The sequence below is a fragment of the Dama dama genome, chromosome 29 (assembly GCF_033118175.1).
Source record: "Dama dama isolate Ldn47 chromosome 29, ASM3311817v1, whole genome shotgun sequence".
NCBI classification, from domain to species: Eukaryota; Metazoa; Chordata; class Mammalia; order Artiodactyla; family Cervidae; genus Dama; species Dama dama.
This window is the reverse complement of record NC_083709.1, coordinates 19,585,645-19,602,668: the sequence shown is the minus strand read 5'-3', so window position 1 is coordinate 19,602,668 and position 17,024 is coordinate 19,585,645. Positions and strand designations below refer to the sequence as shown.

General features: G+C 37.1%; 1 protein-coding gene across 3 annotated transcripts in view; it reads left to right on the top strand.

The window, feature by feature from the left end:
* FZD3 (frizzled class receptor 3) overlaps positions 1-17,024 on the top strand; it is a 98,799-nt gene that overhangs the window by 26,460 nt on the left and 55,315 nt on the right. For all 3 annotated transcript variants that reach the window (XM_061132301.1, XM_061132303.1, XM_061132302.1), the window contains exon 3: positions 14,163-14,359. In XM_061132301.1, the coding sequence (XP_060988284.1) occupies positions 14,163-14,359 (197 nt within the window). The remainder of the gene's footprint in view (positions 1-14,162; positions 14,360-17,024) is intronic.

The following is a 17,024-nucleotide window of genomic DNA, read 5'->3' as shown; positions in this document are numbered from 1 at the left end:
ACCTCCTTCTCCTCCTACCCTCAGTCTTTCCCAGCATCAGGGTCTTTTCCAATGAGTCGGCTCTTCACTTCAGGTGGCCAAAGTATTGGAGCTTCAGCTTCAGCATCAGTCCTTGCAGTGAATATTCAGGGTTGATTCCCTTTAGGATTGACTGGGCTGGTTTGACCTCCTTAATACATCTATATGTATTAACACCGTTTTATAGAGGAAAAACTGAGATTTAGAGAGGTTACAGAGAACAAACTGGTTAATAAGCTCAAGAGCTCTGGATAAGAATGCCAAGGTTTAACTCTTGGGATTGTCTTTGTAGCTATGTCATCTTTGGCGAGCTACTTAACTTCTGTCTTGTTTTCTTCATATTTATTTTAAAATGGTATGACTAATTCTAGTACCTACCTTATGGGATTGTTCAGAAGATTAAGTTAGATGTGTGAAGCACTTACAACACTACCCAGCCTGTAGTCAGTGTCCATAAATGCTAGCTGAGATACAGCACAAGATACTTAAGTAAGTGACAGAAGCGTAAACTTAAAGCTTTATACTCAGTGCAAGCAGCACAAAATAGTGATTCAAGTCAATTTTATAATTCATGATGGGGCTCACAAATGGAGGTTTTACTAACATGGTAACATATCAATATCAGATTAGTTGGTATTGTATAGTTGAGGACTAAGCAAGTTTGAGACTTACTTAAGGCATACATACGCTTGTATGTATGATGTCTATACATACATCAGCTGTGAATATAATGCATTTTTAAGCTTTGAATTGTTTTTTTTTTTCATTGCACTGGGTCTTCCTTGCTGTGCACAGGCTTTCTCTAGTTACAGTTTAGGAGCTTCTCTGTTGCAGTGGCTTCTCTTGTTTCAGGGCACAGGCTCTAAAGTGCGTGGGCTTCAGTAGTCGTGGAACGTAGGCTTAATAGTTGGAACTAGCAGGCTCCAGAGCCCGGGCTCATTAGTCGTGGCCCACTGGCTCAGTTGCCCTGTGGCATGTGGGATCTTCCCAGACCAGGGATTGAGCTGGTGTCCCTTGCATTGCAAGGTGGATTCTTAACCACTGGACCACCAGGGAAGCCCTAAACTTTAAAGTAATTATAGACTCACAGGAAGTTAAAGTAGTGTAGAGATTCTGTATACTGTAGCTAGTTTTATTGGGGGTCTTGCTATCTTATGTAGCTATTAGTATCAAAACTGGGACTTTGGACTTCCCTAGTGGTCAAGTGGTTAAGAATCCTCCTGCCAGTGCAGGGGACACCAGTTTGATCCCTGATCCAGGAAGATCCCACATGCCTTGGGACAGCTAAGCCCATGTACCACAACTACTGAAGCCTCTATGCCCTAGAGCCTGTGTTCTGCAACAAGAGAAGCCTCTGCAATGAGAAGCCTGCACACCGCAACTAGAGGGTAGCCCCCACTCACTGGAGCTAGAGAAAGCCGGCACTCAGCAATGAAAACCCAGCACAGCCAAATAAATAAATAAAATTTTTAAAAAATCACAGGTGATCTAAAAAAAAAAAGGAAAGTTATCATTGGTATAATCTATAGCCCTTTATCATATTTCACCAGTTTTTACGTGTACTCACTTTTGTGTCTGTATATGCACATGTACATTATGTTTATTGTCTTTGCATTTTTATCACATGTATAAGTTCATGTAGCCATCACTTTGGTTAAGATACTGTGGAAATTCCCTGGCAGTCCAGTGGTTAGGATTCTGTGCTTCCACTGCAGGGTGCATGAGTTCAGATCCCTGGTTGGGGAACTGAGATCCCACAAGACCCACAGCGTGGCCAAAAAACAAAACAAAACACCAAAACAGTACAGACCTGTTTTTATCACCACATCTTCCTTGTGCTTCCTTTCTCCCTACCACCCTTTCCTTTTTCCAGGCAATCACTAATTTGTTCTCTGTCCCTATAATTTTGTCATTTCAAGAATGTTGTATAAATAGAATCATACAGTATGTAATCTTTTGAGTTTGACTTTTTTCATTTAGCATAATACTGTTGAGATCCATCCAAGTTGCTGCATGTACCAGTAGTGACTGTTTATAATTGCTGAGTAGTATTCCGTTATAGAGATGTTCTGTAATTTGTTTAATCATACACTGAAGGATACTGAGTTGTTTCCAGCTTTTTGCTATTACAAATAAAGCTACTTTGAACATTCATATACAGGTTTTTGTGCAGACATAAATTCCTTTTGGGGGAATAAATGCCCAGGAGTGTGATTGCTGGGTTATATGATAAGCATGTATTTGAATTTTTAAGAAACTACTCAACTATTTTCCATAGAAGTTCTACCATTTTACATTCTACCAGCAGTGTATGAGAGATGTACGTTCTCAGCATTCTTACCACCATTTGGTATTTTCACTATTTTTTATTCAGCTTTTCTCATATGATGAGATATCTTACATGATTTTAATTTGCATTTCCCTTATGGCTAATCACATTGAACATCTTTTCATGTGCCATTCATATATCTTCTTTGATAAAATGTTCACATCTATTGTTATTTTCAATTGAATTGTTTTTTACTTTTGAGCTTTGAGAGTTCTTTATATATTTTAGATACAAATCCTTTGTTGGAAATGTAGTTTGTAAATAGTTTGTTCTAGTCTATAGCTTGCTTTTTCATCCTTTTAACAAAGTCGAGGAGAAGTCTTAAATTTTAACAAAGTCCAGTTTACCAAGTTTTTTTCCTTTTAGGGACCGTGTTTTTGGTGTCGTTTATAAGAACTCTTCAGTGGGTCTGCAAATTCTCTGAAGTTTTATAGCTTTATGTCTCACATTTAAATCTATGACCAATTTTGAGTTAATTTGTATGAAGCAAGTTTCATTTTTTTGCCTGTGAATGTCCACTAGCTTCAGCACTATTTGTTGAAAAGGCTGTTTATCCTTCCACCATTGAACTGCTTTTGCTTCTTCTTCAAAAATCAGTTATCTGTCCTTGTATAGATTTATATTTGGGTTCTCTATTCTGTCCTGTTGATCTTTGGTATATTTCACCACCAATACCACAGTGTCTTGATTTTTGTTAGCTATACAGTAAATCTTAAAATTGGATAGTATGATTTTTCCCACTTTTTTTTTCAAAATTGTTTCATTCTACTTTTTTTTTCATATAAAATCTAGAATAAGTTTGTCTTTAACTACTAAAAGTGTTACTGGATTTTGACAGAAATGTTATTAAATCTAGAGGTCAGATGTTGAATCTCCAATCCATAAACAGTGTTATGGATTGACTTGAGTCCCCCTGAAAAGTGAAAGTGTTAGCTGCTCAATCGTGTCTGACTCTCTGTGACCCCATGGACTGTAGCCCATCAGGCTCCTCTGTCCATGGAATTCTCTCCAGGGAAGAACACTGGAGTGGGTAACCATTCCCTTATCCAGGGGTTTTCCCGATCCAGGGGTTGCACCTGGGTCTCCCACATTGCAGGCAGATTTCTTTACTGTCTGAGCCATCAGGGGAGTCCCTTGAGTCCCCCTAATAAGCCCTAACCTCCAGTACCTCAGAATGTGACCTTATTTGAAAATAGGGTCAGTCTAAGTGTTATTAGTTAAGACAGATTTATACTGAAATAGTGAGGGACTCCTGTTCCAATATGACAGGTGTCCTTATAAAAGGAAAATTTGGACACAGGTACACATAAACCGAAGATACGTGTAGAAGCACAGAGAGAATGCTACGTGAAGGTTAGATTGGTGCTGCCACAAGCCAAGGAGCTACTAGAAGCTAAGGAGGATACCTGGAACGTATCTTTCCCTGTCACCTTTAGAGGGAGTATGGCTCTGCTAGCACCTTGATCTCAGACTTTTAGCTTCCAGAAATGTGACACAATCAATTTCTGTTGTTTAAGCCACTCAGTTTGAGGGACTTTGTTACAACAGCCCTAGCAAGCTAATAAATCATATATCTGTTCATTTATTTATATCTTCCTTGATTACATCAGCATTTTATAGTTTTCAGCACACAAGCCATATATGTTTTGTTAAGTATATACCCAGGTGTTTCTTTTTTAAAAAATGAATGTGATTATAAATGTATTGTTTTAATTTTGTTTCTGCATGTTCATTATATATAAAAACACAATTGTATACAGAAATTCCGTTTTTAGGTATGTTTTTCTTGTATTCTGCAACCTTGTTGAACTTACTCATTCTAGGGCTAATAAATTTTATTCGTTTTTTGTTACTAATTTAAAAATATTTTTTTGAGATTCCTTGGGATGGTCTATGTAGACAGTAATGTCACATGCAAATAGGGACAGTTTTCTTTTTCCAATCTCTACACTTTTTATTTCCTTTTCTTGTTTTGTGCTGATGGGACTTCTAGTACTCTGCTGAATATGAGTGGTGGGACTAGGCATTCTTCCCTTGTTTCCAACATTAAAGATAGAAATCCAGTGTTTCACCACAAAGTATGATGTTTACTATAGGGTTTTTGTATATATACTTTACCATGTTGAGGAAGTTACTTTCTATATCTAGTTTGCTGAAGACTTTTAAAGTCATGAATGCTTTTTCTGCATCATTTGGTATGATTGTGTGATTTTTCTCTTTGCTATGTTAGCCTATTGATTTGGTGGATTACATTGATGTTGGAATATTGAACCAGCTTTAGATTTCTGGAACAAATTCCACTAAGTTGTGGTTGTGTAATACTTTTAATATATTTTTAGACTTGATTTTCTACTATTTTCTAAAGGATTTTTGCATTTTTTAAGGGGGTGGTATTAGTCTATAGTTTTCACCTTTTGTATTATCTTTGTTGGGCTGCCTTGGTGACTCAGACAGTAGAGAATCTGCCTGCAGTGCAGGAGACACAGGTTCAATCCCTGGGTCAGGAAGATCCCCTGGAGAAGGGAATGGCACTCCACTCAAGTATTCTTGCCTGGAGCTTTCCATGGCCAGAGCAGACTGTCAGGCTACAGTCCACGAGATCGCAAAGAATCAGATATGACTGAGCGACTGACACACTTTTGTTTTGCTTTAATATTAAGGAGTGCTTCTGTGTATTCTTACCACCTCTTCTTAATATCTTCTGCTTCTGTTAGGCCCATACTATTTCTGTCCTTCATTGAGCCCATCTTTGCATGAAATGTTCCCTTGGTATCTCTAATTTTCTTGAAGAGATCTCTAGTCTTCCCTATTCTATTGTATTCCTCTATTTCTTTGCACTGATCACTGAGGAAGGCTTTCTTATCTCTCCTTGCTATTCTTTGGAATAGCAAGATTGTTTGGCTCCATAAGGACAGAAGCAGAAGATATTAAGAAGAGGTGGCAAGAATACACAGAAGAACTATACAAAAAAGATCTTCACAACCCAGATAATCACGATGGTATGATCACTCACATAGAGCCAGACATCCTGAAATGCGAAGTCAAGTGGGCCTTAGGAAGCATCACTAAGAACAAAGCTAGTGGAGGTGATGGAATTCCAGTTGAGCTATTTCAGATCCTAAAAGATGATGCTGTGAAAATGCTGCACTCAATATGCCAGCAACTTTGGAAAACTCAGCAGTGGCCATAGGGCTGGAAAAGGTCAGTTTTCATTCCAATCCCAAAGAAAGGCAATGTCAAAGAATGCTCAAACTATTGCACAGTTGCGCTCATCTCATACGCTAGTAATGCTCAAAATTCTCCAAGCCAGGCTTCAACAGTATGTGAACCATGAACTTCCAGATGTTCAAGATGGTTTTAGAAAAGGCAGAGGAACCAGAGATCAAATTGCCAACATCCACTGAGATCATCAAAAAAGCAAGAGAGTTCCAGAAAACCATCTATCTCTGCTTTACTGACTATGCCAAAGCCTTTGACTGTGTGGATCACAACAAACTCTGGAAAATTTTGAAAGAAGTGGGCATATCAGGTCACTTGACCTGCCTCTTGAGAAATCTGTATGCAGGTCAGGAAGCAGCAGTTAGAACTGGACATGGAACAACAGAATGGTTCCAAATTGGGAAAGGAGTACGTCAAGGCTGTATATTGTCACCCCGCTTATTTAACTTATATGCAGAGTACATCATGAGAAACACTGGGCTGGATGAAGCACAAGCTGGAATCAAGATCGCCGGGAGAAATATTAATAACCTCAGATATGCAGATGACACCATCCTTATGGCAGAAAGCAAAGAACTAAAGAGCCTCTTGATGAAAGTGAAACAGGAGAGTGAAAAAGTTGGCTTGAGACTCAACATTTAGAAAATGATCATGGCATCATAAGATCATGGCATCTGGTCTCATCACTTCATGGCAAATAGATGGAGAAACAGTGGAAACAGTGACAGACTTTATTTTTTGGGGCTCCAAAATCACTGCAGATGGTGACTGCGGCCATGAAATTAAAAGACGCTTAACTGCTTGGAAGGAAAGTTATGACCAACCTAGACAGCATATTAAAAAGCAGAGACATTACTCTGCCAACAAAGGTCCATCTAGTCAAAGCTATGGTTTCTCTAGTAGTCATGTATGGATGTGAGAGATTGACTATAAAGAAAGCTGAGCGCTGAAGAATTGATGCTTTTGAACTGTGATGTTGGAAAAGACTCTTGAGAATCCCTTGGACAGCAAAGAGATCCAACCAGTCCATCCTAAAGGAAATCAGTCCTGAATATTCATTGGAAGGACTGATGTTGAAGCTGAAACTCTAATACTTTGGCCAGCTGATGCGAAGAACTGACTCATTGGAAAAGACCCTGATGCTGGGAAAGATTGAAGGCAGGAGGAGAAGGGGACGACAGAGGATGAGATGGTTGGATGGCATCACCAACTTGATGGACATGAGTTTGAGTAAGTTCCAGGAGTTGGTGATGGACAGGGAGGCCTGGCATGCTGCAGTCCACGGGGTCTCAAAGAGTTGGGTACAACTGAGCAGCTGAACTAAATGTTAAGTAATCCAGACTTGATAGAATTTGTTTGGATTAGTTCTCTGCTGTTTTCTGAAAGAGATTGTGTAGAATTGGTATTCTTTTAAAATTGTTAGATTTTACCAATGAAAACATCGGGCCCGAATATCTTTTTTCAGGAGATTTTAAACTACATATTCAATTTTTTGAATAGTTATAGGACTGTTCAGATTGTCAGTTTCATCTTTGGTAGTCTGTTTCATTGGTCTGTTTCGTCTAAATTGTCTGGTTTATATGCATAGAGTTGTTTGTAATATTACTTATATATTTTTAACATTTTTATTAGAAAGTGAAAGTTAGTTTTGGCTGTGCTGGGTTTTTGTTGCTGCGTGCAGTCTTTCCCTAGTTGCAGAGTATGGGGGCTACTCTTTGTTTTAGGCTTTTCATTGTGGTGGCTTCTCTTGTTGCAGAGCATGGGCTTTAGTGTGTGTGGGCTTTAGTAGTTGTAGCACACAGGCATGTCACTCTGAAGCGTGAGGGATCTTCCTGGACCAGGGATTGAACCTGTGTCTCCTGCATTGGAAGGTGGATTCTTAACCACTGGGCCAGTAGGGAAGTCCTTCTTTATTATATTTTTAATGTCGGTAGAGTCTCTAGTGATACCCTCTTTTTCATTCTTGATATTGGTTAAGTTGTGTTTCTCTCTGTCTTTTTAAATCATTCTTACTAGAAGCCTATTAATTTTACTGAAGTTTTTGAAGAACCAGCTCTTGGGTTGAGTGATTTTTTTTAAATACGGTTTTTCTAATTTCAGTGTCATTGACTTCTCTTCTTTACTATTTCCTTTCCTTTGCTTGCTTTTGCCTTATTTTGCTCTTTTTGGTTGTTATGAATAACACTACTCTGTTATGAACATTCATATGCACATTTTTGCTTCAGTTCAGTTCAGTCGCTCAGTCATGTCCAACTCTTCGCAACCCCACGGACTGCAGCATGCCAGGCCTCCCTGTCCATCACCAACTCCTGGAGCTTAATCAAACTCCTGTCCGTTTAGTCAGTGATGCCATCCAACCATCTCATCCTCTGTTGTCCCTTTCTCCTCCCGCCTTCAAACTTTCCCAGCGTCAGGGTCTTTCTCAATGAGTCAGTTCTTCCTATCAGTTGGCAAAAGTGTTGGAGTTTCAGCTTCAACATCAGTCCTTCCAATGAATATTCAGGACTGATTTCCTTTATGATAGAGTGGTTTGATCTTCTTGCTTTCCAAGAGACTCTCAAGAGTCTTCTCCAACATCACAGTTCAGAAGTATTAATTCTTTAGCACTCAGCTTTCTTTAAAGTCCAACTCTCACATCCATACATGACTACTGGAAAAACCATAGCTTTGACTAGATGGAACTTTTTGGCAAAGTAATGTCTCTGCTTTTTAATATACCATCTAGGATGGTCATAACTTTTCTTCCAAGGAGCAAGCGTCTTTTAATTTCATGGCCTCAATCACCATTTGCAGTGATTTTGGAGCCCCCCAAAATAGTCTGTCACTGTTTCCATTGTTTCCCCATCTATTTGCCATGAAGTGATGGGACTGGATGCTGTGATCTTAATTTCCTGAATGTTGAGCTTTAAGCCAACTTTTTCACTCTTCTCTTTCACTTTCATCAAGAGGCTTTTTAGTTCTTCTTTGCTTTCTGCCGTAAGGGTCATGTCATCTGCGTATCTGAGGTTATTGATATTTCTCCCGGCAATCTTGATTGTGGCTTGTGCTTTGTACAGCCTGGCATTTCGCGTGATGTACTCTGTATATAAGTTAAATAAGCAGGATTATTTTTGCTTAAACATGATTTAAAATTACTTGGGGTATATTCCTAGGAGTGGAATTGCTGGATCATGTGGCAGTTTTATGTTTAACTGTTTGAGTAGTCGCCAAACTTTTTCCATCATGGTTGCCTCATTTTACATTCTTATCAGCAAATTTTTTTTGTACCTTGTCCAGCAATCTTACTGTCTTATGTAGTCGGTAGTTCATTTATATATAATGCAATTGGTGATATACTTGGGTTAATATCTACCATCTTATTATTTGATTTCAATTTTTCCAAACTGTTTCCCTTTTTCTCTCTCCTGACTTCTTTTGTATTATTCTGTTTCTCTCTCTATTACCTAGTTAGTTGTGCATTCTTGTATTGCTTACCCCAGAAATTATGATATGTACTCTTCTTTTTTTTTTTCTTTTCTTTTTTTTTTTTTATTAGTTGGAGGCTAATTACTTCACAACATTTCAGTGGGTTTTGTCATACATTGATATGAATCAGCCATAGAGTTACACGTATTCCCCATCCCGATCCCCCCTCCTACCTCCCTCTCCACCCGATTCCTCTGGGCCTTCCCAGTGCACCAGGCCCGAGCACTTGTCTCATGCATCCCACCTGGGCTGGTGATCTGTTTCACCATAGGTAATATACATGCTGTTCTTTCGAAACATCCCACCCTCACCTTCTCCCACAGAGTTCAAAAGTCTGTTCTGTATTTCTGTGTCTCTTTTTCTGTTTTGCATATAGGGTTATCATTACCATCTTTCTAAATTCCATATACATGTGTTAGTATGCTGTAATGTTCTTTATCTTTCTGGCTTACTTCACTCTCTATAATGGGCTCCAGTTTCATCCATCTCATTAGGACTGGTTCAAATGAATTCTTTTTAATGGCTGAGTAATATTCCATGGTGTATATGTACCACAGCTTCCTTATCCATTCATCTGCTGATGGGCATCTAGGTTGCTTCCATGTCCTGGCTATTATAAACAGTGCTGCGATGAACATTGGGGTGCACGTGTCTCTTTCAGATCTGGTTTCCTCAGTGTGTATGCCCAGAAGTGGGATTGCTGGGTCATATGGCAGTTCTATTTCCAGGTTTTTAAGAAATCTCCACACTGTTTTCCATAGCGGCTGTACTAGTTTGCATTCCCACCAACAGTGTAAGAGGGTTCCCTTTTCTCCACACCCTCTCCAGCATTTATTGCTTGTAGACTTTTGGATAGCAGCCATCCTGACTGGCGTGTAATGGTACCTCATTGTGGTTTTGATTTGCATTTCTCTGATGATGAGTGATGTTGAGCATCTTTTCATGTGTTTGTTAGCCATTTGTATGTCTTCTTTGGAGAAATGTCTGTTTAGTTCTTTGGCCCATTTTTTGATTGAGTCATTTATTTTTCTGGAATTGAGCTGCAGGAGTTGCTTGTATATTTTTGAGATTAATCCTTTGTCTGTTTCTTCATTTGCTATTATTTTCTCCCAATCTGAGGGCTGTCTTTTCACCTTACTTATAGTTTCCTTTGTAGTGCAAAAGCTTTTAAGTTTCATTAGGTCCCATTTGTTTAGTTTTGCTTTTACTTCCAATATTCTGGGAGGTGGGTCATAGAGGATCTTGCTTTGGTTTATGTCGGAGAGTGTTTTGCCTATGTTCTCCTCTAGGAGTTTTATAGTTTCTGGTCTTACATTTAGATCTTTAATCCATTTTGAGTTTATTTTTGTGTATGGTGTTAGAAAGTGTTCTAGTTTCATTCTTTTACAAGTGGTTGACCAGTTTTCCCAGCACCACTTGTTAAAGAGGTTGTCTTTATTCCACTGTATATCCTTGCCTCCTTTGTCGAAGATAAGGTGTCCATAGGTTCGTGGATTTATCTCTGGGCTTTCTATTCTGTTCCATTGATCTATATTTCTGTCTTTGTGCCAGTACCATACTGTCTTGATGACTGTGGCTTTGTAGTAGAGTCTGAAGTCAGGCAGGTTGATTCCTCCAGTTCCATTCTTCTTTCTCAAGATTACTTTGGCTATTCGAGGTTTTTTGTATTTCCATACAAATTGTGAAATTCTTTGTTCTAGTTCTGTGAAAAATACCGTTGGTAGCTTGATAGGGATTGCATTGAATCTATAGATTGCTTTGGGTAGAATAGCCATTTTGACAATATTGATTCTTCCAATCCATGAACACGGTATGTTTCTCCATCTGTTTGTGTCCTCTTTGATTTCTTTCACCAGTGTTTTATAGTTTTCTATGTATAGGTCTTTTGTTTCTTTAGGTAGATATACTCCTAAGTGTTTTATTCTTTTTGTTGCAATGGTGAATGGTATTGTTTCCTTAATTTCTCTTTCTGTTTTCTCATTGTTAGTATATAGGAATGCAAGGGATTTCTGTGTGTTAATTTTATATATGATATGTACTCTTGACTTACAATATTCTAATAAAAATAATAACTTTGATCCCTCTGCCGTTAGTGTTCCTCTGACCCCTGTCTTTATCATTTTATTTTTATACATAATTATTTTGTATTTTGTATGTCTTTCAAGGCATTTTTTGTTTTCACATAGAATATTCATTTCTATTTTCCCACATATTCACCTCTTTTGTGGCTTTTAATTCCTTTTGAATTTTCATCTTAGATTACTTTTATCTTTTAGTGTAGGTTTGGGCCAGTAATTTTTCTGTTTTTGTCTATCTGAAAATGTCTTTACTTTGCCTTCACTTATTAAAGGGTATTTCTGCTGACCATAGTATTATGGTGAGCAGTTGTTTTCTCTTAGCTCTTTTAAGTCATTCTGTTGTTTTCTAGTATTCCAAAGTCCAGCAGTAATTGTTCTGTTGAAGGTAAGGTGTCTTTTTTTCCCCTGTTGGTTGCTCTTACGATATTTTTCTTTGGTTTTCCACAGTTTAAATGCGATATGCTTAGGTGTATTTTTTGTATGTATTCTTCTGGGGATTTGCATAACTTTGTGAATCTAATGCTTGTCTTTAGCAGTTTTGACAAATTCTTGACCCTCATCTTGTTATATATTGCCTCTGTTTATTCTTTCTTCCCTCTTTTGAGGTTCCAGTTATGTATATCCTAAATATTTTCATGTATTTTACACATCTATTATGCTTTTTTCTGTATTTTTCAGTGGTTTTGGTCTGTGTGCTTCTGGTTTGGATATTTTCTATTTCCTTGTTTTCCATTTTGCCAGTTCTTTCTTCTGATATATCTAATGAGCTCTTAATTTCATCATTTATGTATTTCACTTAGCGAATTTCCATCTGGTCCCTCTTTACGATAGATTCCAATTTTCTGGAATCCTTCATCTTTTATTTTCTCAAACATATTTCTCATGTGCAGTCTTGGAACTGAGCTGAGTTGAGCCTGGGTTTCAGTTTTGATCGGTCTCTGCCTCCCTGTCATTTGCCCCCACTGCTGAAGTGTGGTCATTCAGGGGAGGGGCTTCCAGCTGCGAGTGAGTTATGCTCATCTCCTCTAGCTGGATTTGAGCCTCTAATTTATGTTTCCTCATACTGATAACACTGCCAAAATCTCCACTCTGCTTTTCAGAGGCTTTGTGCTTAGCTTTTTAACCTCCTGCCCTGTGCATCTCCAGAATTTTCAAATATCTTGAAGGGAAAATTAGCTCTGTGTCAGACCCAAACCTAGGTACTTCCCTGTTCACCCATCTGTCACTTTTGCTTTGAATTTTGTCTGTAGTCCTTTTTTCTCTTCTAATTTTTATTTTATATTAGAGCAACATCGATTAACAGTGTTCTATTAGTTTTAGGGGGTACAGCAAGGTGATTCAGTTATATATATATACATGCACTGTCTGATCTTGCACGACTACCAGAGCCCTGCTGGTTTCTTGGTTCTCTAGCATCAGCCTGGGCAAAACTTGCTTCTCAGTCTCTTGCCTTACAGCCAGGTTCAACAGACACCTCCTTGGAGAAGTGGCTACACTTATCAGGCCACCTCTGCATGCTTCCCTGCTCTCTGATTCCTGGTCTGTCTAGTTCTTTTCCTTCAATAGTTCTCTAGTAGCCTTCAATAGATACTTTAAAACTTTTCCTATATTTTGAAGTTGTTCCTGATGAAAACATTGATTTAATTTAAAGTTATTAATTTAAAATTATTTCTTCATGCTTGGAAGTGCTGATTGTGTGTAGTTTGTTATATGTTATTATATATAAATATATGTTATATTTATTATATATAGTGTATATATAATATATATAGTGTTATATTTATATATATTATATATAGTGATAGTGATAATAAGTGGTAAAGTGATCATCACATATAGTTATGTATCAGTTATCACACCTCTTATACAGTTAACTTCTTTTAACACCAGTTTCTCTAAGTGGCTCTTGGTTTTGTGACTGTGTTGTGTATAAAAGTCTTCTGGAAAATGTTTTATATCAATGTAGAAATAAATTGATTGAGTCTTAGTGGAAAGGCCTTGTGTTGAGAATATGTTATTAGTTAAAAATCAGCAATGACTCTGAAACTGGTTATATAAACATGTGAAAAAAATATTTGGTAGTCAAAAGCCCAGATGTACATTTCTTGGGATAATTGATCTATTCCTGTGGTTATGATGATAATTTTAGTATGGTTTTATATTTGGGGCCACTATTTTTCTTTTTGTTTCCTTAATATCAGCTTACAGTGTTAGCTCTGTTTACATCATGTGATTTCAGAGTTCAAAGAACTCTAGTGTATGTTTTTAAAATTTTATTTTAATGTAAAAGGAACAAGAAAATATGAGACCAAAGTGATACCTCTTGCCTTACCTCCCACTTCAGAATATGTACTACTGTGTATAATAACGACTACTCTTCCTCTCCTCTTGGGAAAGATTGAAGGCAGGAGGAAAAGGGGGACAGATGGTTAGATGACATCACTGACCCAATGGACATGAGTTTGGGTAAACTCCGGGAGGTAGTGATGGACAGGGAGCCCTGGCGTGTTGCAGTTCATGCGGTCTCAAAGAGTCGGACGCGACTGAACTAAACTAAACTGAACTTCCTCTCCTACCCTTTCCTTTCATTTTTTGGTCCTCCTCTCCTATTGATATACATTAGTTGACAAAAATATAGAAATTGAAGTACATAAGAAAAAGAAAATTGAAATCTCTTGTAATCCCATTACCAAGCAGTAATTAGGTTTCTGAGCGTTTGACACATATCTTTTGTGGATTTTTCTTTTTAAAATGGACTGTATTGTTATTTGGCGTTCTCAGCCAGGCCTTTTCATTAATATCACCTGTAATAATTAAAATATCCATATAGATTCTGCAATATACCTCATACTTAACCAAATCAGAATCTCTAGGTGATTCTAGGTGAAGAGGGTTTTGTTGAAAAAACCAAAAACTTCCCTTCAGAAAAATTTAATTGCCTTCAGAAATCTTCTAAAACAGAAAAAACAAGAATATTGCCATATTATATACGAAGAAAACTTTAACTTGTATACAACTCTTCGTCTAATGATTTGATTTGAACTTTTTCCTAGCCATTCCACCCTATGGTGAATTTGGATTGCTCTCGGGATTTCCGGCCATTTCTCTGTGCGCTCTATGCTCCTATTTGTATGGAATACGGACGTGTCACACTTCCCTGCCGTAGACTCTGTCAGCGGGCTTACAGTGAGTGTTCGAAGCTCATGGAGATGTTTGGTGTTCCTTGGCCTGAAGATATGGAATGCAGTAGGTGCGAAAATCAGATTTTTCATGGACCGTTGCTTCTTTTGCAGCATATTTAAAATTATTTGTCTTCTAGTTCATTAGTTTTTAAGAACTTTTTGAAGTGTGTCTATTACTTATAATTTTGAACAGAAGTTTCATGCCTCAGCTGTTCATTTCCTTAGGAATTTGGAATGAAATGAAAAAGGTGGAAAAAGAAAAACATTTCTATGAAGAAATTTTTAAAATAATTAAGAAAAACATAATCAGGATATTGATTTTTGATATCTTTCCCTTAGAGTTTTTTATTCCTGGTTATAAAAGTAATGCCATTTATAAAAGATTAGAACATATAGAGAACATAACCATTTGTTGCCTCATTATTAAATATCTTTAAGGATGATTTAATGGGACTTGAATATCTTTATAATTTCAGTGTTAATGACTATAGTAGTTTTGTCATTTCTGTTTTTCTTTCTTTCTTTTTTTTTTCAATTTTGTTTTTTTGACCATGCAACATGTGGGATCTTAGTTCCCTGATCAGAGATAGAACCCATGGCCTCTGCACTGAAAGCATGGAGTCTTAACCACTGGACTGCCAGGAAAGTCCCTCGATTCTCTTTTACTGCCATGTATTAACATACCCAGACCCAGAAAAATCACTTCCAATATATAGATTGTCGGCATTTCTTAAAGGTTTGAGGATATTTACCTGACAGTCTTATGATTTGTATGAGAGAACATAATTGTTAGTAATAACGTGCATGGTAGTAATACCGCATTTTTTATACTGTAATGTACCTGTTTGTATTCTTACATGTTTCAAGGATAAAGCATAGATGAATACCTGTAAAACTCTTACTATCTAGCTTTGTCCAGTACTATTTTGCAGTGTTTGCTTCAGGTTTTTTTTTTCTCGGCCACAGCCAAGATCCCACATGTCTTGCAGGATCTTGGTTCCCCCAACTAAGGATGGAACCCGGGGCCCCGACCGTGAGAATACCGAGTCCTAACCATTGTTGCCCCAGATTTCTTTTTTAAAGAAATAAAACAGTACAGGTAGAGTGGAAAATTCCTTCTTTAGTATCCATCTTGATTTCATTTCCTTCTTTTCTCCCCAGAGATGAGATAATCATTATGTTGACTTTGTTGTTAATCCTTCTTATGTTTGTTTTTATATTCTTACTGTACATTATGTACATATCCATAAGCAACATTACATACTTTTTTACATTTCATATATATATATATATATATAAATATATAATGTTGTTTATGTATCTGTATTTGTATCTGTGTTTATATTTGTTAGTCTGGTTCATTCCTCTTAATTGCTGTGTAATGGCCAATTGTGTTAATATTATGTATAGTTATTTAGCCATCTTCTACTGATGATCATTTAAGTTATTTCCAAGGGTTTGCTATTATGGGCAGTGCTGCACAGAACACTTTTTTACTCCTTCATGTTTAAAATTACTTTTATTTATCATCTATCAATAGCCCTTGGAGATAGGTAAAAAGCCCATGTTGTTACTGTCATTTGAAAGCTGGAAAAACTTAAAATATGTGTTAGTTACTTGTAGTCAGTTCACTGACAATTTGCTTTCTCTTATTTGTCTACTCTGTTTTCCACCTATTTGGCATACTCTCTTATCTAGCCCCATCAAACCATTCTTCCACTGTTCTCCCCAAAACCTTATAATATTTATAGTTCCTCTTTTAGAAATCTAAATTTCTTGGTATTTATAACAACAGTTATGAATTACCTCAGCAGGAATCCTATTTTATGTTTTGTGTCTAGCTCCTATTGTTTACTGGTCTTTTTATTTTATTTTATTTTTATTTTTTGGGGGGTCTTTTTATTTTAATAGATTATGTACAGCTATAGAAATGTCATTGTGATCTCTGTTTTGATAGTATTAAATCTATTTTGTGTCCTCACTATTTTGCCTGGAATTGCCTAACTCTGAATTCTTACTTAAATTCTGACAAACTGATCTTTCATAATAACCTTTCATTCTTCCACATTTCTCATATCGTTGTTCATGCTGTACCTGTTCTTCAGTTTCATGGATACCCCAAAGTTTTGGGGTTTTCCCCCACTTTTCCTAATAGGTCCCTTCCTGATCTCATTTCTTTTCTTGCTTAGGTTAAGCTTTGTTGTCCATTACATAAAACAGTACTTTTGCTAACAATTTCAACTTATTCCTTCTACTGTACTTGCTCAGATCTCTAGGGGACCAATTCAACTAATTTCTTACAAATTAATTATGCTGCATATTTAATTATTTAAACCATAGCAACTCCTTTTTTTTCCCACTACATTCCAGAGTCTGTCATTGTTTTATTATATTTGCTTTATCACATCTGCCCATCCCTCTACTGATCCACTAATCTACATTATTCTTTGAGTGTATTTCAAAATAAATTAGAGACCGCAGTTATTGTCCTCACAAATATTTTATCAGGTCCTTCACCAAACATTTGTCTATAGTTTTGTTTTGTTTTGTTTTTTTCTATTTAAAACTTTACAAGGAAATGCACAAATCTAAAGATAGCACCTGAGCTTTAACAAAAACCTGCAGCTTAGAAAGCCAAATCCTTAGAAGGATATAGAACAGGATCATTACCATTACCTCATGCTCTCATGCTCCTTGCTAGTCAGTCCATGTCTATACCATCCTCTGGAAGCA